The sequence below is a fragment of the Oxyura jamaicensis genome, chromosome 2 (assembly GCF_011077185.1).
Source record: "Oxyura jamaicensis isolate SHBP4307 breed ruddy duck chromosome 2, BPBGC_Ojam_1.0, whole genome shotgun sequence".
In the NCBI taxonomy this organism is placed as follows: domain Eukaryota; kingdom Metazoa; phylum Chordata; class Aves; order Anseriformes; family Anatidae; genus Oxyura; species Oxyura jamaicensis.
In genome coordinates, this window is record NC_048894.1 from 123157934 (window position 1) to 123180046 (window position 22113).

Below are 22113 nucleotides of genomic sequence, written 5' to 3' on the forward strand. Positions count from 1 at the left end.
GATATTTTTTAGAACTTCCATTGCCTAGATTTTAATTAAAGCATATTAGAAACTTGCATTACTCAAACAACTCTGAACTAATCAAGTCTAGACAAGCTTTCAGAAAGCTTGCTTAAAATAAATACATTTTATTAACAAAATGTTAAACTTTCATAGAATGGGATTCTGTCATCTTTGCTCATATATTGCTTTTTGAAGTCCTGAAGACAATAGCATTCTTATTTAAATATAGTGCTCCCTAGTCTCATAAATGTTGCACATTTGCTAAGTTCAAGTACGTATCTAGAGGGTGTAGATTTTTTAAAGTATTGTATATGTCAGTAATGTTTTACAGATACAGAAAATTGTTAAAACCATGAACATTAACAATGAATAAAGTGTGAAGAATATTACAAAAGTCTTTGATAATTTTATTAACAAATACTTTTTATTTAACATGTTATGGCATAAGATTAAACTCAAAATTAATAAAGTAAAATATATGCTTTTGCAGATATAATAATATGAAAAAAAATAGTATTTTAAAAGTACCCCTAAAACCTCAACAAGTTGTTACATTCTCCGTGCTTTCATTATTATTCTTTCAGACATGGTGTTTATTTTCTCTCTTTCAGCTGTAAAGCTTCTAATTTCACCTCCATCTCACTTAACAATCTATTATTAATTCCTTTAAAGCATGCAAAAAATATGACTTCCAAGAAGAGCAGCCACATAGCCACAGAGTTACAGAACTCACTGCAAGAATACTGATGAATAAAACATCAGTTAACATTGTAATTACAGGTCAAGGCTAGGTCCTCAGCTGGTAGAAATGGGCATATGCTATGGCAAAACCCAGAAGCACCAGTCACCTGCCTGGTTCCAAGCTCCTAGTCATGGCCATTTGGTTTGTCAGCTCTGGTCTCTCCATAAGGCAGAGTATTGTATAGTTCAATAATATTTTATTATAATTCTTACATATCTCTAGGGAAGTTACATTTTCAAGGGCAGTATGTTGATTTTTCGTCCACCCCAATATATACAGTTGAAAGTCGTCATTTCTGAACGGTTAAAGGAAACCTTGGGTCAAATTCCTGCATTATATGAATAAAAATCAGAAAAGTGCATATACATATGTATGTATAAGTGCAGAAGGAAGACACATTGCTACCTGTAGCATGTTCAGCTGCAACTATATACCGCACTGCCATTTACTGCTATAGACACAGGCCTGTGTTGGGATACAGAGTGCATATACATGGTTAATTTTATCCCCTTGTTCAAGAGACTCCCCTGAGGGAAGTCCTGTCTGGGAAAGCAGTAAGGCCAGGGACACTCTAGAATGAAGTTTTCCTTCAGGCACCTGTCTGTGGGTCTGGGCCTGCCCCAGTGAAGTTGCTGGCTGAGAATCAAAGCTTTAATGCAAAAAGAACTAAATACGTTACACCAAATGGAAAACTAAGTTACTATATCAACTTCGGGGTCTTTTGTAAAGTAAAAAATAAGTGTTTGGTTTTCTTTTCCATTTCTGGCCAGGTGAGTCTGGTAGAAACAATACCATATTTCTCGTTACTTTCTATAGCTTCTATAGTCTAAGCTTGCCATGACAATTAAACGCACTGAAAGGCATCGATGCTGGAAGTAAAGCCCTTAATTTCAGATCCCAGAAATAGCTCTCAATGACATTTCTTCAGCAGATGAAGAGTTATATTTTTAACTGCAAGCATGGTCTCTGTGCAGGTTGGTTTGATCAGCGTCTCAGGAAGTAAAAATCCAAAATGGCCAGTGTCGCGCAGCTCAAAAGCAAATGCGTAGGGGATACCATTTTTGTAGGCCCAGTCCATAGAGCTGCCAGAACTCACATCTGAAGGAGAGAATTCAGAGAAAATTAAAATACAGTTCAGTGCAGGTCATGTTGAAAGCACTGGACAGTTACTGTGGTAGTTTGTCTACAGCACACAGTGACTACAGCTACCATGCAAGCTGTTCCTCCCTGACCCTAAACACCTTTCAGAGAGGGGTATGGGCATCCAGCTCCTTGTGTAAAGTTCTCAGCCGAATACAGGATTAGACCCTCGATTTTCACATGAAAAAAGTAATAACTAACTTCTCTGTGTAAAGAGAAACTTCAATAAAAGTGAACATTTAGTATACAGCCCCAAAATGTTCATGTACCAGAGCTTTTCTTCCACAAAGATCTCCCAGCTGGAACTATGCTCTGCAAGCTTCTGCTTCTATCTTTTTTTTTTTTTTTTTTTTTTGGTAATTCCTTTGCCAGAAGAAGGGAGAAAGATGAAAAAGTAAAATACATTCTCTTTTTAAAGTGCTTTTTAATATTTTTCTCTTAATTTCTGTCTCGTCTCATGATCTCCTTACAGTATGAGAGCATTTGCATAGGTGGTGTCTAATATTAACAAACCTTCCAGAGGAAGTGTGTTTCTTATGCTTTTCATTATCTCCATATGTTGGTTACCCAAGACTTATATTTATATAAGGATCCATCTCCTATGTGGCCTGCTTTCTTCTGTGCAATTCTAGCATTAATTCACACTGCTCTTCCTTCAACACAGCAAATGACTGCACTGTAATGAGCACAAGACGATGACTGTGCTGTGAGATGGGGGCCCATGATACAGTGTGATGCGTAGAGATCCAACCTAAACACAGCAACAGCAAAGGACATGCAAGAGATTACTTGGTAAAGATCTTGCTATTTACTTAAACTCCTCACTTTTTTGGAGCCTGTTGTTCTTACCAAGAGAATTCAGGCCTCATAGTTTCAGTAAAGAGAATGACATCTCATTGAAACCTATTGAACTTCATTTCCTTTTTTCCATCTGCATGGGGAGCTTGTTTGACAAATGTTGTTACATATTTAAAGAGAATATTTTAAAGTTATTCTATTTATAGGGGAAAATGCATTTGAAATCACCCTCTGAAAAAACGGAAGATATCCGAGTAAAGATACTGTTGCTATCAGTTACCATCATCTAGACACTGAGGCATTTGAAACCTAAGTTTTCTGGAGATCATCTTAAATTTTAGAAGGAGCTCATGAATAGCTGTATCTATCACAAGTGTATAGAGGGAGAGGTAAAGTAATAGTGAAAGCCAAAAACTACTTTGAATTATATTCTCCCAAATATTTTATAAGTTAGTAATGCATTTGCAGTATCTGGTAAAGATATGCTTTTTCAGATCCTCTGATTTATTTACTTAAATCTCTTTTGATATGTTCTGAACATGTTACTTGCTGGATTTCCCCTCTAAAATGCATTGCATTTTACTCTCTTTTATTGCATCAATTGGCTTAATCTTACTGCAATCAACTGACTGTCAGTTACAAAACTTTTTCCGCCTTCTTCACCATCCACAACTGGAGCAAAGTTCACTTTAAACAGTATTTGCTTCCTTTGTAATAACAAAGGTAGTCTCCTTCTTACTAAAGCTAGGTGAAAGTCATAAACCTGTGTCAGAGGGAAACTCACACAAAGTGCTAGATGCAGGACCGTATCTGTATCTTACACCATAGGCAGACTGAAGAGCATTAACAGCATTATAGGCTGCAGATTCCTGTGTGGGAGAGAAAAACAAATGTATAAATTAGGTTCTGAATTAAATACTGCAGTGGGGTTGGAGCCTGAGCTATGGATTACCGATTGCCAGCGCAATGCCCTGTTCTGTAAGTCTGCAGCAACCAAACTAAAATGATTTTAAGTGAGAAATGCATTATTTATTTTTATTGACAGGAATTCCCTAACACTATAAGAACTTGATTCAGTATTTTCATGGCATAAAAAAAAGCTCACTGCACTGTGAATGGTCAGTCATTAAATATTTCTAATTATAGGTGTATATATACCCTTTTGTAGGCATTTTAAAAGCTATGCAGGCATTTTCTGCCAACATCTGCAGAGGTATTTCCCCAGTCCACTAAACGACATTTCTGCTGGTGGTTGAAGGTTTCATTCCACAGTGATTCAGACTGGGAAGAAGGAAAGAGGCAAATTCCACTCCTGAATAGAGACTGGGTAGACTGGGAAATATTCACTGTTGGTATAACTTTCTCTGGGACCAGAAGACACAGGCTTGGAGACATATTTTCACTATTGCAGAAGTGCATATTCAGTGCTGTGTGGGGAAAATGAGCACCTACATTTCAAGATCCATATGGACACACTCTGTTTAGGAGGTTCACAGCATCCTCTGAAACTGTGTGCAGGAGGTTTAGTGCATGGTAAATCCTGAGGGTCACACATGAATACTGCTTAATACTGCTTGCAAACCCAGAGAAAGGATGCACATATTTGAAAGAGAAAGGAATATAATGATCTCAGAGGAAAGGATCCTGGAAAATCATACAGTCACTGAATGGCTTTGGTTGAAAGGGATCCTAAATACCATTTAGTTCCACCCCCCCACCATGGGCAGGGACACCTCCCGCCAGACCAGGTTGCCCAAAGCCCCATCCAGCCTGGCCATGAACACCTCCAGGGATGGGGCATCCACAGCTTTTCTGGGCAACCTGTGCCAGTGCCTCGTCACCCTCTGAGTGAAGAATTTCATCTTTATATCTAATCTAAATCTACCCTCTTTTAGTTTAAAAACATTCTCCCTTGTCCTATCACTAACTGCCTCTGTAAAAAGTTGTTCTCCATCTTTTTTATGAGGCCAGTTTAAGTGTTGAAAAGCTGAAATGAAGTCATCCTGGAGCCTTCTCTTCTTCAGGCAGAACATGCCCAGCTCTCTCAGCCTTTCTCCATAGGAGAGGTGCTCCAGCACCCCGATCATGTTCATAGCCCTCCACTGGACCTGCTCTAACAGCCCCACATCCTTCTTGTGCTGGGGGCCCCAGACCTGGATGCAGCACTCCAGGTGGGACCTCACAAGGGCAGAGCAGAGGGGCACAATCCCCTCCCTTGACCTGCTGCCACTTCTCTGGTGATTCATCCCAGGATGTGGCTGGCCTTCTGGGCTGCAAGCACTCACTGCTGGCTCATGGTGAGCTTTTTGTCTACCAGAACCCCCAAGTCCTTCTCTGCAGGGCTGCTCTCAGTGAGTTCTTCTCCCACCCTCTGCTCATGTCTGGGATTGCCCCAAACCAGATGCAGCACATAGACTTAGACCTCATTAAGTTCACATGGGCCCACTTATCTAGCTTGTCCAGCTCTTGCCAAATGGAAATTTTTACCCCCTTATGAAAATCTGCTAGACACAACTGGATTTGGTTTGTTCATTTCTCAGCACAAGGTAGATTGTGCTGGAGATTCTGGCCTGATATTTTCAGTTCGTCTCTTTTCTTCCTCTCGCCGCCTCCATGAGAGGCTGCACAAACGCAGGAGCTGCTGAAGTCAGTGCTGCTGTGCACTTCTGCAGGGCTGGGACCTGGGAGCTGATGCCAATGGGCAATTTCTGACTCACCCCACGCCAAACACAAGGAGGTGGCGGGAGGCCCAAAACAGAGGGAAGTGCTGTCTTTTGGGACTATTCCTCCTCTTACGCATGCAGATGCCTCAGCTTTTGTGAGTCATCACACACAGGACCCTGATGGGGCAGGAGGTGTCAGATCCTGTGAGGGCAGAGGGGTTTCATTGCGACAGTGCAGCAGTCATCCCAGTAAATGTGCCATGGAAAGGAGAACACAGCTATGAGAGAGAACACTCCCCACATGAGTTACACATCGTACAGCAATGACAGAAAACAGGCAAGCCCTGTCGAAATCATTCTGAAGAAATCCTTTGGCAATTCCCATTTTAAAGCAGCACAAAGGCACTGAGTTCTGCACAGAGGCAGCAACGGCCCAAGGGTCAGCCCAGGAGGGACCCAAGTACGTGTCTGGCATGTAGGCAGGTGTCCCCGCACCACTCTTAGCCTGGAGGGATGCTGCTCACTTCCCCTGTTGGAGCTATGTACTGAAGGGGGACAGTTCGCACCGTGCAGATCTCACTGTGAATAAATCTGGGCAACCAGCCCTTGAACACCCGCCCCCCAAGGAGAAAGCTTCACATACAGTTGTCAGATTTTTACAAGAAGATACACAAACTCAGTCATGCCATATAAGCTCACTTTTGCAAGTGACCATACAGGGGAAAAAAAAAAATAAAAGGAGTGAACAGTAGGTGAAATTTAAAACTCTCTAGGTGGATGAATGTTTTTGCTGTGGTTTCTTTTATTTATTTATTTTTTTTTTTCCAGTCTTAAAGTACACTTTCATTTAAAGTACCTTAAAAGGACAGATTTCAGGAGAGTGTTAATAAGAGACTTGTGCCTAAATTAGCCCAGAATATGCATGTTGTGATCAGTACACAGCTCTCCAGTTTCAAAGCAGCTCTGAATAATTGAACGCTTTAATTGAAATGGTAACTGACAGCTCACCAGAATGACGACCCAGACAGAAACATCCTTTCTTTAGCCTGGGATTAATTGTGGCCCCCTGTTAACACCAACTGCTATTTATCTGCTGTGCATGTGGAGTCCACGTGGACCAACAAAGCTTGTTCCATCAGCAGCAGGAAGCAGAGACAGCCACTTTCCATCTCACTGTAAATCTCCAAGAGAACTGGAGAGTCTGAAACCTCAGCCTAAGTCACCATTTGAGACACTTCAAATATTAAAAATCGTTAATTTAGGAGCCACCAGGTGATGCAGCCTTTGGCTGTAGGCAAATATTAAAACACATAAATAAATAAGCAACAGTATTCCATTCACTTCCACTATAACCCCCCCATACCAAACTTCCTAAATAACAGGAAATCACTTCAGTTTCTTATTCCAACCACCCTCTCATTTTTGCCCCACTTCAATAAAACCAATGCCAGAGTCAAACACTGGCAGAACATTTAGAGTTGGTATTTGACTTACAGGGCTGTTGTCTAAACCAGTGTCTTTCTTTGTCACTTTAGGTCCATACCCAAACTCCCTCTGACGCAAAGCCTGATTCAAGGCCTCACAGACTCAGGGCACGCCTATCACTCACCAAAGATGGACTCCTTTGGTTTAAAAGCTCTGGATGGAAAAGTAGAGTGTGTGCACTGAGGGGCAGTTGCTATCTCGGAAAGAAAATAGCAACAAGAACAACATGTATTGAAGATTTATGTGTATGTATGAAAACTCTCAGAGGTTCATTTTCCTTCAAATGAATTTCCTAACACTGTGTCTGCTGTTGTCTCACGTTACTCCTGGCATTGTTGATACCCAGCAGCCATCTTGCAGAGGAGATGCTGATTCTTCCTACGATCATGTCTTTACCTTTTGCTGTCTTGTCTGTTCTAAAATAAGAGGATGCTTGCACCTGCTGGTTCTCAAAGAAATGAGATCCTGGGGTTTTCAATTCCCAGTCTACATTTTTTTGGTAATTAATAGCTACCAGTTCATCTGGGAAGCTCTTCTTTCCCTTTGCCATTCCCCAAAAGAGGGTGGAGAAGGTAGAATACAAACAAGGTTCATGGATTTAATCAGTCAGTGCAGAGTTTGATTGCCAGTTTCCACAAGTTCATATTTTTAGCTCCTTTGCCTGCATAGCTAACTCATAATTTGCTCTATTTCCCAAGAATGACATCAGACAGGAGAAATTTTAGTAACTCATGGAATTAAGTGTCTTAACAGAAATAAACCAACAATGAGGCTTCAGTTTGTGCAGTGGCAGCTCAGTCTCCTGAGAGGGCAACTCAGTGAAACTTCAGTGAATCTCCAGGGACTGACAACATCATTTATTCTGCACAGGATAAATGTAAGATGCAGTTAAGTTCCTTCTGGGGCAAACTAGCTTAAACTAGTAAGTTAAACATCACTGCAACTTTCAAGGCCAAAATGAGAGATGTATGGGCAAGGTAATTTTACCAGAGACTGAGGGCAAAAGAAAGATGCTGGCTACTGATTGCTGCAATATGCGTCTGTGAGCAGGAACAAAGAGCAAGTGAAGCTTGAGCAACATTTCCCTAAGAGAATAGGCAAAAGGGAGGGTTTTATGCACAGGAGTCTGACTCAAAGCAGACTTCATGCTGCAAGCAGGGGGAATAGCTCTCCTGCATTTGGATGAGCATGGAATACATGAAATGTACATATTTGTAAATCAATAGGCTTGCATCAAAAATATCCTATTAATTTATTCTCCTAATAAACAAAAGCTCCAAAGCATCTGATGTTAATTAACTGCTTGTCTTAAAGTGGTAAAAATGCTACTTCTGAGCAGGTTGATACACAAGGCAATAGAAGCTTTATTTTTGGTGAAGTCTATGAGATTTCTCTTCTAATCAATAAATGTAAACCATTTCAATTTTATTTTGGTCATAAAATTGAAGATGATCTTCTTTGTGCTTCAAGTGTTCCAGTTCTGAGCATGAAGGGACAGAATGTCAGCTAGATGATGCCCAGGGATTTAACTACATAATTCCCATTACTGTTAATTAAATAAAATGATAATAACTATAATTAAAACTCAGGGATTTATCCTATAGGGTAATTTGCAGGGACTGATGGATGGAAGGCACTATACCATTTGAATCAAATTACTGCTGACTCACTTTGAGGGAAGGCTATCTAATCAGAAACGAGATTGTAAGCGGATCCAGAATAAATACTGCTAAATATTAAATATGTGCAATGCATTGAGGAAACAACTCCCTTCTCAAAATTAAAATGTACCAAAAAAAGTTATATAGGGAAGTGTATTCTCCCCAGCGTTAATGTACTTACCACACAACTGAAGTTTGGAATAGTTGCATATTTGTAAGAGTAAGGGTACAGCAGCATCTGTGCATATGCGTGGAAGGACAAATAGGCTTTTATTTGTTTCCGATGTTTGCGGAGAAAATGAGCAACAGCCTTTACTTCAGGCTCAGATTCCGGGTAGGGACCACAGTAGGTGTCATCGCATGGGTGAAATGAAGCACCTTCGTCTAGAGATGGAATGAGAAAGCTGAAGGTGAGTGATCAGAGGGAATTTCTGTGGGTCAACTCCTGGCTCTGCCGTATGTGAGCCTCTGTGCAAGAGCATGAGAAGCCATAAACAAATTGTTTTTTTGTGAATGATGGGCATGAGCCAGTGGGACCTCAGTACAGCAATCTGCTTGTCCATCTAATAAACACGCCAAGTGGCCAAGTGGCCACCTACATGCAGTTCTCCCCAGAGGATGTATTTTTAACCCAAACAGGAAAGGAGAGCCTGACTTCATTGTATTTTCTTCATTAGCTTTCCATACGAGGGGCACACTTTATGATAGCACCCTGGCATGGAGGTTTTATTAAAACTAGTGAGGGGTTTCAGTTGGTCTCTTAGGAATCACGGAAATCCTTCACTAGTCACTGCCAAGACCAGTCTAGCCCTTAAGAGTAGTTTAATGTACTGGCTTATGCAGTGATAGCTGCAATGGTAGGTAGATAACCTCAACATGCATTACCTTCGAGACTCGTTTAAAACATGAGAATAGTCCCTGACTACTGCCTATTTTTACTCTCACAAACCTTATGGGAAAAAAAATGATGAGCTGCATAGGATGATTGCTCAGTTGACTAAAATAGAAATAATCTCAGCTGGCACAGGGTTTATTTTTCTTTCAAAAAGGGGCAAGGGCCCAGTTGTGAGGATTTCTTTCACTGCATCATTGTGCTCAGGTGGCAGTAAGCTACAGAAGTGAAACCTACATGTAATATCCCATGAGGTAGTGAAAGATGAAACTCGGAGAAGGAGGCATGATAGCGGCTCCTTTATCATCTAGCAGTTCTGGTTCTAAGCCACCACCTCATTTACAGCTTAGGGCCTGGGCCTAAAAGAAGAATATTTATGCAAATCTATAGCGCTCTTTTATCCACTGTGATTTCTAAGTGCCACGTGTTTCACACTGACCTGCAGAATAATAATAGTTTGTTTGCTACATTTCCTGGTACCATCAGAGACTTACAAAAGCAGTGCTTTATTAGCTTTCCTTTGTAAGTACTCCCATCTTCAAATAATAAGAAAAAAGCAGTGTGTGAGAATGCATAATAATATGAACTAAAGCAGGGTTATGCGATCATCCTAATGCCAAAAAATAAAAAAATAAAAAGTGGAAGAATTTCACACTGCAGCTTCATTTGTAATAGGAAAAATGAGGCTATCATTCAATGGCCACAGGTGGGGATATCAAAAGGTATTACTGCTTAGATAGCAGTGGATATGGAAGGGTTATATTGAGGGCAGATGGTGTCCTCCCTGCAGAACAGATGGCCACCAAGTCATCCAGATCCCAAGAGCACCCTGCCTTGATGTCTTGTCAGATAATATAGCTAAAGGAAAGCTATTTAACAGAGCCTCCAGAGCCACTGCTTTTTTTTTTTTTTTTTTTTTTTTTAATGGATGCTTCATCTCCCATAACACTGTTCTATGCTGAGCCATGAAAATGAGCCTCCTTTTTAATAAAAAGCATAATCCTACAAGCTAACACTAAAATGACCCAATGGTAAAATATGACTCAGTTTAGTGACTTCTAGTGAAGAAAATATTCTCTAAACTGCTCAGCCTACTATCGTGAGCTGCTTGTAATCCCAGCTGTAGTTAATGTTTTCCTTAAGTGAAGCTGGCTGGTGGTAGAGACTGAGTTTCCATGGTGCCCACGGACAGTGTAAGGATATCCTGCAAGTTCTTTTACAGTAACACAAGAAATAAAAAATGATACAGTATGTATCAACAACTCCTGTGCAATTTCAGAGTTATAGTCACGAGAAGAAAATGTATTGCGTTAAATATCACCTAGCTGCCTTATTTTTGTACCTGGCAGTATATTGAGGGTATCATCCAGCATCTATCATAAGATCAAAAGTACAAAGGAAGCACGTGCAGAGACTGATAAAACCAAGTCCAACTGGGTACAGAAGCAAGACTGGGAGTATGGATGAGCTGGAGCATGATTCTCAAACTTCCTTGCAGCCTCTTCTCCTGTCAGTGTGGGGTGCTGTCCTCAGTGGGCAGTGGGGTGCATTGTGAAATTTTAATTCCCACTGCTTCTTTCTCAGAGCTTTGGATGCAAACCCTTTCACTGGATTTGCCCTACGAAATGATTTAATTATATGTACCTCATTATTGGCTTTAAGTTGCTGTTTATCTCATGAATTGAACCATTGTGCTACTTATTGCCCATACATATATATTGCAAGGAACATTTGTACACCAGAGATCTTGCCGTCAGTATTCACCTGGGGCTGTGTGCAATTTCTGTGCACTAGTTTGGGCACAGGGGGGCTGCAAAACAGTATCTATCACAATCAGTGATATAACCCCTTTTTTTCAACCCCTGGAGAATACAGAAGCAACATCACAAAGCTTACATCAAAGTCCTGCACTAGAAGGGCAGAGGAAAGCAGAAGGGATGCTGTGCTATCTTTACCAAATAGCTCAGTGCAGCTAGCACACAGTGGCTTTGCTGGGGATGGATTCTGCCACCACACACCCGCCTGGGAGTCCTGCAGTGAAGTTCAAGCCTTGCCTGCAAACTGTAGGTGTGACTGAACCATATTAAAAGTTTTTTACAAGCATACGCAGTATTTAATTTTAAATGCATCATGGTTTTACAAGCCTCAAAGTGTGATATGATCCAGATTCTTCTCTGTCTCATTTAGAATCAGATTAATGAGAACACAGACCTCCAGGTGAGGATCTTCTGAGCACCAGCCAGCCCTGTCCATGAAAGAGCTCTTTATTTGCTGCTGAAAGAGAGAATCAGGTGGAATTTAGGGTCCAGTGCGGAGAGCAGAGCATGTGCTTGGTGGGATGATAAGCAACTTTGAAAGAATTTTTATTTTTTAAAGTTGTGGTGGGAGCTGCCTTTCATTTATAGTGCAGGGAAGAGATTCAACAAGTAGTGGATTGCAACACATGAGTGTTTATTGTTATAGTTTCACTCAGTTTTTTTCTTTCTTTCTTTTTTTTTTTTTTTTTTTTTTTTACAGAAAAATGAGCAAACGTTTTCAGGTCTGAGTAAAAAGTGTTTAGGTTTTAACACAGTTGGAGTGTTTCAAATACAGGGGAGCAGGTAGAGGGAGGAGCAGAGTGATTTAAACCCAAGAAAGATTAATTAAGGTCTAGAAAGAAAACACACTGTGTGAATATTAATGTTGCACTGATAGATAACTATAGCATGGCTCTGAAGATTTTTAAGAGAACTGTTCATTGCAATTTTGCCAGTGACTTCTGAACAGTAAAAGCACATCCCCAAAATACCTGCAGTTGTGATTTTTGCACTTAAGTAAAAGATAATAACAGTGATGCAGGACTTTGGTTCACTTTTACATTCTTTTTGCTGCATAAATTTGCCTTGAAGATCGTGATAGCAGCCCTAGGACTACCTTCTGAGGTGCAGGGATTCTGCAACTACTTCCATGTCAGTCCTCTCTTTACTGCAAGTAGAGTTGATAGAAATTGGCAGGTCCATACTGTATTGGTCCATACTGTATTGAATGTATGCTTCTGTTCACTCTCATCTCTATTATAATTCCCTCAGGCAGATAACTTACACTTACTTTCATCTTTACAATTTTCAAAAATCCATTTAGTCAATCAAGCCACTGAAAGGCAGACTGCGCAGTGCTTAGCCTTACTGCGAGCAGTGAGAGCACTGTGGAAACACCTGGAGAGTTCCAGAAGAGGAATAGGTTGAAGGGAGGACCGTTGTGCTAACGCCATGCAAACACAATTTCAGAGAGGTGAAAGAAGTTGCTCGAGATGGGAGAGCAGGTCAGCAGAAGAACAAGGTGTATAATGCTGTATTTCACAACGAAGGTCTATTACTTTCTGCTACACCAGAAATTGTGTGGCTGCTGACTCTTGTCTAAGAGTTGCATCATCTTGCTGTAAGATTTATTAAAATACCATTTCTTGTTCAGCTGATCCATTCCATATCCTTCTGGTAATATTTCATTACTACTGTGTCCTCTATGTAAAATTTAGGTCAGTTTTTGTGAAAGTATTTACAGAAATTCAGGGAGCTTGAAAACTGATCTCCATGTACTTAAAAGCTTCTTCACTAAATCACTAAAAATAATGGTCTTAAAATATTCTCAGACATTTCTCTACAAAGCAAGTTTAGTTTCCAAAACTAAGGTCATTTCAGAGAAGGGATTAATTAAATAAAATGAAGACTAAAATATTTCCTAAGGTTGTAGTCTGGTAAATTCTGAAATGTGATGGGCCGAACTCAATACTATGCTTGATATGATTTACATGATTGCAGAAACTTCAGAACAGGTATATGTGTGGTTTTCCACTTTTGCTGCAATTACCACGAAAGCTTTTGTTTGTGATGTGTTTTTCCAAAGTTCATTACTTTTTTTTTTTTTTTTTTTTTTTTTTTAAAAAAAAAGATAGAATATTTGAGCCCTGCCTTGTGATGTTATAGGAAAGCAGCTTCAACTTTAACTGTGGAACACTTCACAACTGATGTGATCTAACCCACTTACTGTGTTGATAATTAAATAAAGGATAATCTGAACTGGTGGACCAAAGTATTTCCAGACTTACCACACCATTTTACTTTCCAGTTGCGATTAGCATCAACACCATGACATGGGAACCTGGAGTTCTTTGATCTTGTTTTTCTCCAGAATCGATCCTAATGTAAGTTTTAAAATAGTTAATCAACAATATTACTATATTTTGATGAAAATCTATCTGTGCACACACAAAAAAAAACACCCTTGGTAAACATACTCAGTATTATATTTTAACTGAATTAATTTACTTCCATTTTGCATGACACAAACTGATGGGCCAGATTATACAGAAAAACACCTTTGAGTGACATAATAAACATTCTGTCTTTTCTGACTGAACAATTTTGAGTACTACTGATAGTACTTACATGTGTCCAGCTGAAATGGTATCCATCCACATTAAACACAGGCATAATATAGAAATACAGCTGAGTTAGCATCCTTCTCATGGCAGGATCAGTCTGGTATGTCTGCAGAGCCTCAAGGAGAAAGGTCATAGTATGTAGCTTCCATAACAAAAATAATTTCCTTGTTAAGTGTTGTGACCAGTTAAGATGGTCATGCGGCCTTTGGCAGTATAGAGGCCTGTTCCTACTGCACCATTGGCATTCTTAGAGCTGTACTTGAAAGGCTGACATCTTCCTCTAAATGTGATTAAAGATAGCATGTGAACCTGAAAAAAGGTGTTCAAAAGACCTTGTTCTCCCTGCTTCTCAGTTACTTTCAATAGCCAAGAACATACAACTCATGTTACATAGAAACAAATGCTTGTAAAATGTTTCTTGACGTAAGAGCTGAAAGTCAGTGAAATAGTTTCTTAGCTGAGGAAACATGCTTAGGTCCCATAAGACAGTGGAGTGCTATTGTTTCCACAAGGTGATGATTTGGTGAGGTCAGAACGTGTATAAAAGTATTTAAGGCTCGCCTTATGTAAGCTTTTGTTGTATTCAAAGTAATTTACTATATTCAAAATCATCAATACAAGCAGCTTTACAGTTCAGAAAGCTCTGTATTTTTGGAGAGGCTCAGGTATAAAGGTTGGAAGAGGAGGTCTAGGTAGGGAAAGTAATTTCTTTCCATTCTTCAACATAGAGAAATGAAGCAAACCAGAAACTCCTCAGCAGCTGTATTAGGGTGAAGAAATTTGGTTGAGGGGGAAACAAGTCACCACCCATCACTTCCTTGACTTTTTAATGCTTTTCTCTTTTTAGCCAATATTAACAAATACAGCTCAGCTTGTGTCTTTGTGGTGGGTATTTACGTATCAGAGATAAGGATACTGGCATATTTGCTTGTGGCTTTATCTATGCATGCCATTCTTTCACTGCAAGTTACATCTGTAATTATGCATTTTGTTACATCAAAGTGTTGTATATGTGTTGTATATCATGAACTGGAAGAAGAAACTCTTCAAAATACTTTAAAAAAATCTCCTTAAAAGAGACAAACATAATTAATTAATTTATGGCAATACACTCCTTAAAAATTGCATGGATAAGCTTTGAATTTTTTTCAGAACTTTTCCAAATTCTCAAGAAGTGACATAATGAAAATATTTGAATTAATACTTTCAATTCAAAAGCTACAAAATCATAGAATCAGAATCACTGAATGGCTTGGGTTGAAAGGGACTTTAAATATCATTTGGTTTCAACTCCCCCTGCCATGGGCTGGGACACCTCCCACCAGACCAGGTTGCCCAAAGCCCCATCCAGCCTGGCCTTAAACCCTTCCAGAGATGGGGCATCCACAGATTCTCTGGGCAACCTGTGCCAGTGCCTCGTCACCCTCTGAGTGAAGAATTTCATCCTTATATCTACTCTGAATCTCCCCTCTTTTAGTTTAAAACCATTTCCCCTTGTCCTATCACTATCTGCCTGAGCAAAAGGTTGCTCTCCATTTTTATTTTATTTTATTTTATTTTATTTATTTATTTATTTTTTTATAAGCCCCTTTAAGTACTGAAAAGCTGCAATGAGGTTACCCAGAGCCTTCTCTTCTTCAGGCTGAACATTCCCAGCCCTCTCACCCTTTCCATAGGAGAGGTGCTCCAGTCCTCTGATTGTTTTTGTGGCCCTCCTCTGGACCCGCTCCAACAGCCCCACACCCTTCTTGTGCTGGGAGCCCCAGACCTGGATGCAGCACTCCAGGTGGGCCTCAGGAGGCCAGAGCAGAGGGGCACAGTCACTTCCCTTGCCCTTCTGGATGCTCCTTTCTTGATGCAGCCCAGGATGCAGTTGGCCTTCTGGGTTGCAAGACTGCACTGCTGGCTCGTGTTGAGCAAAATACCAAGCTCCCTTTAATTTTTTAAAGCTGCTCTGTTTTATTTTGAATGACTGCTGTATGTTATGAAATACTACGAGAGACTACGGAGGGTTTTAATGCTCTGGAGGGCAGTAATACTTTTCAAACTTTTAAGTCCTGAAATTGATTTAGAGCCACATATGTCAATTATTCGGTTCTGTTCTTTAAAACATATATGATTTATCTTAATAAACTGGTTACCCTTTCAGAGTACCATCTCACTTAAAACGTAATGGACCTGGTGCAGCTTTCTTCATGGAAAGTAAGAGTGTATTTGGTGTAAACTGGTATAAGTGGGATCATATTAATTCTTTCTGCTGAAATTATTTTGTCCTTCATAGTAAATTTTTATCTAGCAGTTTTATTTGGCGTGTTCAATAAGGCAACACAGGCTGTATAATCTTACCTCCCCTAACTGGGAGGTCTTTGGCAATGTGCCTCACAGGCACTAAGGTGTGTCATTGCTGGAGCACAGCACACAACTTGCCTTTTGTGCTGTGACTTTCAAATCCTCCAAATAATGATTGTGCGACCCCATCCCCAGCAGTGCTGAAATATTTTCTCCTCACTACGGCACAAGCAAGACAAATATAAACCATTAGTGAATTAACTGCATTGTAGCTTGCACACAGCCCTCAGAATACAAAGTGATGCTACTTCATAGAGCTCGATTCTGCTTCCCCATCATGCAATCAATAGCAGCTTTGCTGCTCAATGCGCAGAGAGCCAGGCTGGCCCAATAAATGCTGAATAGTGTTGTTAGTGAATGAACAGATGATGCAGGAACCCTGCCAACAACGTGCAAGCAATCTGCCTGGGGGATGGGGGAAACGACCAGTGATTAATAGGAGGGGGCTCAGTCATCTGGATCCGCAGAGTGGTGGTTTCTGATCGAGCTATGCCAGCTTAGGCTGGCTGAGGACCTGGACCACACAAAATTTAATTTGGGGGATGAAGTAAACAAAAGAGCCAAAGAAATAAAGCACAGGAGTTTTAAATGGATTTAGGACACAGTTGGACTTTTTATGAAGTAAGGGGATTGACTCAGAAGAACAAAGCAAGGAAACAGGATTGAGAGGAACTCTGAAATTGCATGTGACCTTAATGATTTTTCTGTCCCACAATTAATTGTTATTATATTTAAGGTAACAATCAGCTTATATTGTTTCTGTCTTTGAATTTAACATTCACACTGAATGAACCTATTACTATTGCAGCACAGGGAATTGACTCCATTGCTGTTTTACCAGAAATCACAATAAAATGCTTCTGATAACACAGGATTAACTCCTCTACCCATTTACAAAGACATCAGTTAAAACTTCCTTCTGATAGCAGCATATGTTTTACTGTTCTCTGTATTTTTTACATTTTAGCAGGGTGATACTATGATCTGCCACTCAGGCCTTCATGGCCACTTGAAGTTTGGCTAGTCAATAGTTTTCTCTGTCATTATACTGGGAAGCAGTACATCTTTTTATATCCATTTTCCTTCTTACTACTAATGCCCTGCTCTGGCACTCTGGTCACAAGCAGAGTGGTGAGCCTATTTTTAAGGAGAAGGTACAAACAAGTACCTAGAACCAAACATCTAAAAAGAAAGGGTCAAATTTTCAAGGCTGAAGTTTGAACTGTGTCTGAAACCTGAAACTATTTTTTTTTCCTAAGCAATATCTTATTTCCTCTTTCATAATATACAGAAAACATTGTCCATAGGAGGAACACCAAAGCAGCAATGGAGAAAAATGACTGTGCTGCAACTACTCTGCAGCACTCAGAGGAGAGTCCATAAAAAGACTGTGCAAGGGAGAAGGACTTGTGGTATCCCAAAGGTTTGCTTACAGTGCTACTTAAAGATTCAAATGGAGAAGATACTGAAGCAGAGAAAAGGCAGAGGGATGAAACATGATTGACATGAGCACCCCCACTGTGGCTGGGACCACCCTAGCAAATGCAGTATCTTGTGGGGAAGAAGCTGGCTGCAGTTCCACAGTTCTTAGTGGAAACAGGAGATATAGCTTCTTGGTTCTGCTCAGAGGGGTAGTACATAACAAAACTCTCTTAAGTTCTAAATTGTTCAAGGACTTCCTAGGTGGGAACAGAAAAGCCGGTGTTATTCTGAAGAACTGTGAATTCTTTAAAAGGGGCAACATAAACTTCTCTCCTAGTAATTGTGTACAACTAATGCCCATACAAACTTGGTGGCAACCAACCAAGATGTTGGTCTTGTATATATTGAGGGAAACCCAATATAATTTACTTGAATAGATCATTAAATTAAATACTTGAGATGCAGTTAAATAATTAAGACACACATTGTTGCCTATAGTTCAGTTTCTGAAACAACTAAGTTGTTGAAAGCACAGAATTTTCTTTCACGGTCTTTCATGATAAATAGTGCTTTTGCATATCAGTAGTTTTACTGGAGTCCTATCTACTCAACATCATCATAAAGGGGTGGATTGCTAAAATACAAAGCAGTATTTCTTCCCTAGGACAACAGATATGTTGGAGCAACAACGTGAATCGTTTTCATGCACTGAAGAATAACACACTCAACAGCTTAAAAGCCCTCACGGGGCAGAATTTGAACATCTTAGTGATTAATACTCACACAGGAGTTTGTACTAGCAAATGTAATTGAACAATTCCTACTACAGGCACAAGACAGATGCAGGATTACCTTTATTTTATCAAAATGCATTCACACTGTGAAAAAAATGAACAGCTGCAAGCACAATGAAAGTAATTTAAAGCTTCTTAAGATCATGGGTAGTTGGGAAGATGCAGCTGGGTAGTTGGAAATGCACAAGAGAAATAATGTACAGCTGTTTTTTTTTTTTTTTTTTTTTTTTTTTTTCCTTTTGGAAAAGGAAGACCAGAAGTAATTTTAAATATGTACATTTTCACAATTGTGAAGGTGTCACAAAAAGGAAAGGACCTTCTCTAAACAATAGGAATGTTGAAAAGAACCTGGGAAAATCCATTATGGACCCAAAAAAGAGAAGAAATACTGCACAGCATAGAAATGGTTTGCCACAGCTGTTTTTAAAACAATGCATCACATGCCTCATTGTGGTGATATCACGGTACTGCACCCCATCTTTTTTGGCATTGGCTTAGGTTTTATCCATTAAAATAATAACGGTAATAATAAAGCATCACAATCCCAACTGAAGGCCCAGTCCTGGAAACTTTTGTTAGTAGTGTTCACAGCTCCTTTATTTTCCTACCCATCAGTAACATCTGTTTTCAGTAGTAAGAATGTGCTGGAGAGATGCAGAAACTCAGACCAAAGTGGGATGTAAGTTGGCTGTGGAAATAACAGACCTTGTTCAGAACTGAACTAGCTGTGGAGTAGAGGGGAGATGTTGAGTGGTAGCAGAAACTAGATACAGATAGGTGTGATGATGGCATGGAAACTTCAAATGGCAGGAACAGCATTTGGAAGAAGGAAAAAATCATGCGGATAAAACAGATCCTGCATTTGTACCAGCAGCTCTTGCTGTTGAAAGGCTGATGAATGAAGTACTGAGTGAAGAGGCTGAAAGAGGAGATCTCTCTGATGGAGCAAAACCAAATAACATCTCAGGCAGAAGCTCCTGACAGAAAAGAATGAATTAGCTAAAGATAAGTAAGGCTGAGTGTTTCAAATATAGATGCTGCAGAATGAAACAGATGGATTTTTCCCCCAGATAATGGATATAGAGGGAGCACTCAGAGAAGACATTTTTATTTTATTTTATTTTTTTCTGAGGTTAGGCAGCTAAAAAGACAGCTGGGGAGACTAGAATCTGGCAAACAATAAAAATTAAGCTCAAATGATGGTATGACATTTACTGAAAAAGCTGTCAGACCATTTGTGTAGAGATCTGTCACCAGGTGTCTGGCCCTTCAAGGTGAGAAGAGCTCAGTTCTCCCAGTGCCACAATCAGTCACACTTGGGAAGGGGGCTGCGGGGGGCCAGGATGTGATCCTTAGAAGCTTCTCTTCCTGTTTTAAGAAACAGGGGTGAACAGAAAACTGATGAAAAGGAGGAAAACACAGAAAAGAAAATTTTATAGAGTCAGCCGATGTGGTGGTTTAAAAACAACCAAGAAAAAATGTCAAGTCAAACCAATATCAGCTGAAAAGCTTTAGCTGAAGGGAAGGGACCTTGGAAAGAAGGAGTGCATCCAGCTAAAGGGTGAAGGGAAATATCTACAGATACAGTATTTGTTTTCACCTTACATGCCTCTGACTCTGGAATATTTCCAAAGATTTCAAAAGCTCTTCGGGTTTCTGAGAGCCAGTACTAAGATATATGCTAAGATTAGGGGTACATCTGTCCCCAGGAACGGCAGTGGTATAAATGTAGGGCATACACGGAGATACAGTCAAGTCCTTGATTGCTTTCCTGCACAGTTCAAAAAGCTCTGCTAGGGGAACGTAAAAAAAATGGAGACAGAAAGCTTATCTTGGTGTTTGTATGTGTGTGTGAACAAACTACATTGTCTCAAAGAATTCCTAAATACAGGTGTAACAAGCATTCTTTACATTAATACTTGTGTGAAATACTGGATTGTGGGAATGTGGCATTTCAGCTATACCTGTCTGAAAGGCTTAAGTCTGTTGAGAAGTGATAGGTCAAGCATACAATCTTTAACAAACATTAGTATGTTGCTTCACATAACTCTCTTACAGACCCCTGAGATCAGAATATTTATGAAGTGGGTTAAAAACTGGTGTCTGAATCTCTTAATCAGTGGGGAGAGCAGCCAATATTTCGAGGCTCTTGTAGTTATAGAGGGCAAGGGGAAATAAATCTCCTGTGTCTTAAAGGCTTACGAACTTTGATGCAATTCAAGATCCAGAAATGATCCAGAAAGTGAGGCTGCTTTCCTGACAGTGTGGACATCAGCACTGGAATGAGTGAGTGACTGAGTGCTGCTCTGCCTGCTGATGCAGCATCTCACAGGTGGTTTGTCCATCAGGACCTGGACTGTGGAATTTTGCAGAATGAGTACAAATGCTAAACTGGCTTTCAGCAGTTCTTAAAGTAGGAATAGTTATAGCTTTATGGCCTTCTGACCACATGGCCTGACTAACACTGAAGAATAGCCAAACCTTTTAAAAATTGATGCTGTCTCAGTCTCCTGCTTGGACCTGCCTTTGATCACACAGTTGTCCTTACTCAGTTCTGTATATGTATGCTCTATTATTTTAGGTATTCTGCCTTCACAGTCAAGCACTTCATAAACATTCCCTAGAAGAATCTGGGGCCTCAAAACCTCCAAAATTCCTGGTAAAAACTGGTCTCTGGGGCCTGGTCTGCAAGCCTGATGGCTGCCTTATTGGCAGTATGCATACCACAAGGTGTCTTATAAATCAGTCTCAAGCTTAGAATACTGTAGGCAGGTGTTGCCATTTTGCTTATTGGACAGTGTCTGTTAGCTCACTGCTATGGAGTGCAAAGATGGGATTCAGGCCTGGCTATGGCAGCAATCAATATCAATGTAAGCATTTATTTTTTTTTATTATTTATTTATTTATTTATTTATTTTTCTGTGTTTTGGTCTGTGGTTACCCACCTGCTCCCAGGCTGCATGATGAAGCACAAACACATTGCCTTGGATAATATGGAAACTCATGTAATTGGGATCATAGGAGACACACATTTCAGAATTTGGACTTGCAACCGTGCATCTCTCAAATTAAAGTATATAGAGCATATTCATATCTTTCTCAGATTTGAGATTCTTTTGAGATTAGACAGCTATTATGACCCATGTGATGCAGTGCTGCAAGGGTACTTGGCTTCAGAGTGCACATTTGTTTTCTTCTTTTATACAGATCCTTTCCAGTGGATAGGGTTGAGGGAATTGTCATGGCTGGTCTAGCAAGGCCAACGCCTGAACCAAACTGATCAAGTCACCTTGATCAAATCCAGAAAAGGTAAAAGTAGTTCTGAACGTGTTTTCAACAAAAACCTTAGATAATGGGTAGGCTTTGTCCCAGAGGAGAAACAACAACCTTAGCCATCCAGGAAACAAACAAATAAAAATAAATGTGTAACAGTCTCATATTAAAGAAATGTGGGTATGTGCAGTGCAGTGTAAGCACAATGTGACATTACTAACATTTAAAGAATAATATTATTTTGAGGAAAACCCCCAAACTTAAATATTTCAAAAACATAAGAGACTAGGGAGTCTATGGACAAGAATGCCACCATTCACATTTGAGGCATAGATCTGCTGAAATGGTAGTTTTCCTTTCTTTCCTAGAAAAGCCCACTTTTGCGGATTGGTGAAGAAGGTGGTAGTGGAGGGTGATGTATTTCCAAAGAGTAAGACTATTTGCACTGTCATTTGAAGACCTGATGAGACC

At 40.0% G+C, this 22113-nt stretch overlaps 1 protein-coding gene across 1 annotated transcript in view; it reads right to left on the reverse strand.

Annotated features, from left to right (window-relative positions):
• Positions 1 to 441: 441 nt before the first annotated feature.
• Positions 442 to 22113, reverse strand: part of CPA6 (carboxypeptidase A6) — an 83221-nt gene continuing 61549 nt past the window's right edge. The window contains exons 7-12 of the mRNA XM_035319490.1: positions 13809 to 13919; positions 13469 to 13559; positions 8674 to 8876; positions 3468 to 3552; positions 1653 to 1843; positions 442 to 1542 (exon numbers count right to left, since the gene is read on the reverse strand). Coding sequence (XP_035175381.1) covers positions 1656 to 1843; positions 3468 to 3552; positions 8674 to 8876; positions 13469 to 13559; positions 13809 to 13919 — 678 coding nt within the window. The 3' untranslated portion in view covers positions 442 to 1542; positions 1653 to 1655. The remainder of the gene's footprint in view (positions 1543 to 1652; positions 1844 to 3467; positions 3553 to 8673; positions 8877 to 13468; positions 13560 to 13808; positions 13920 to 22113) is intronic.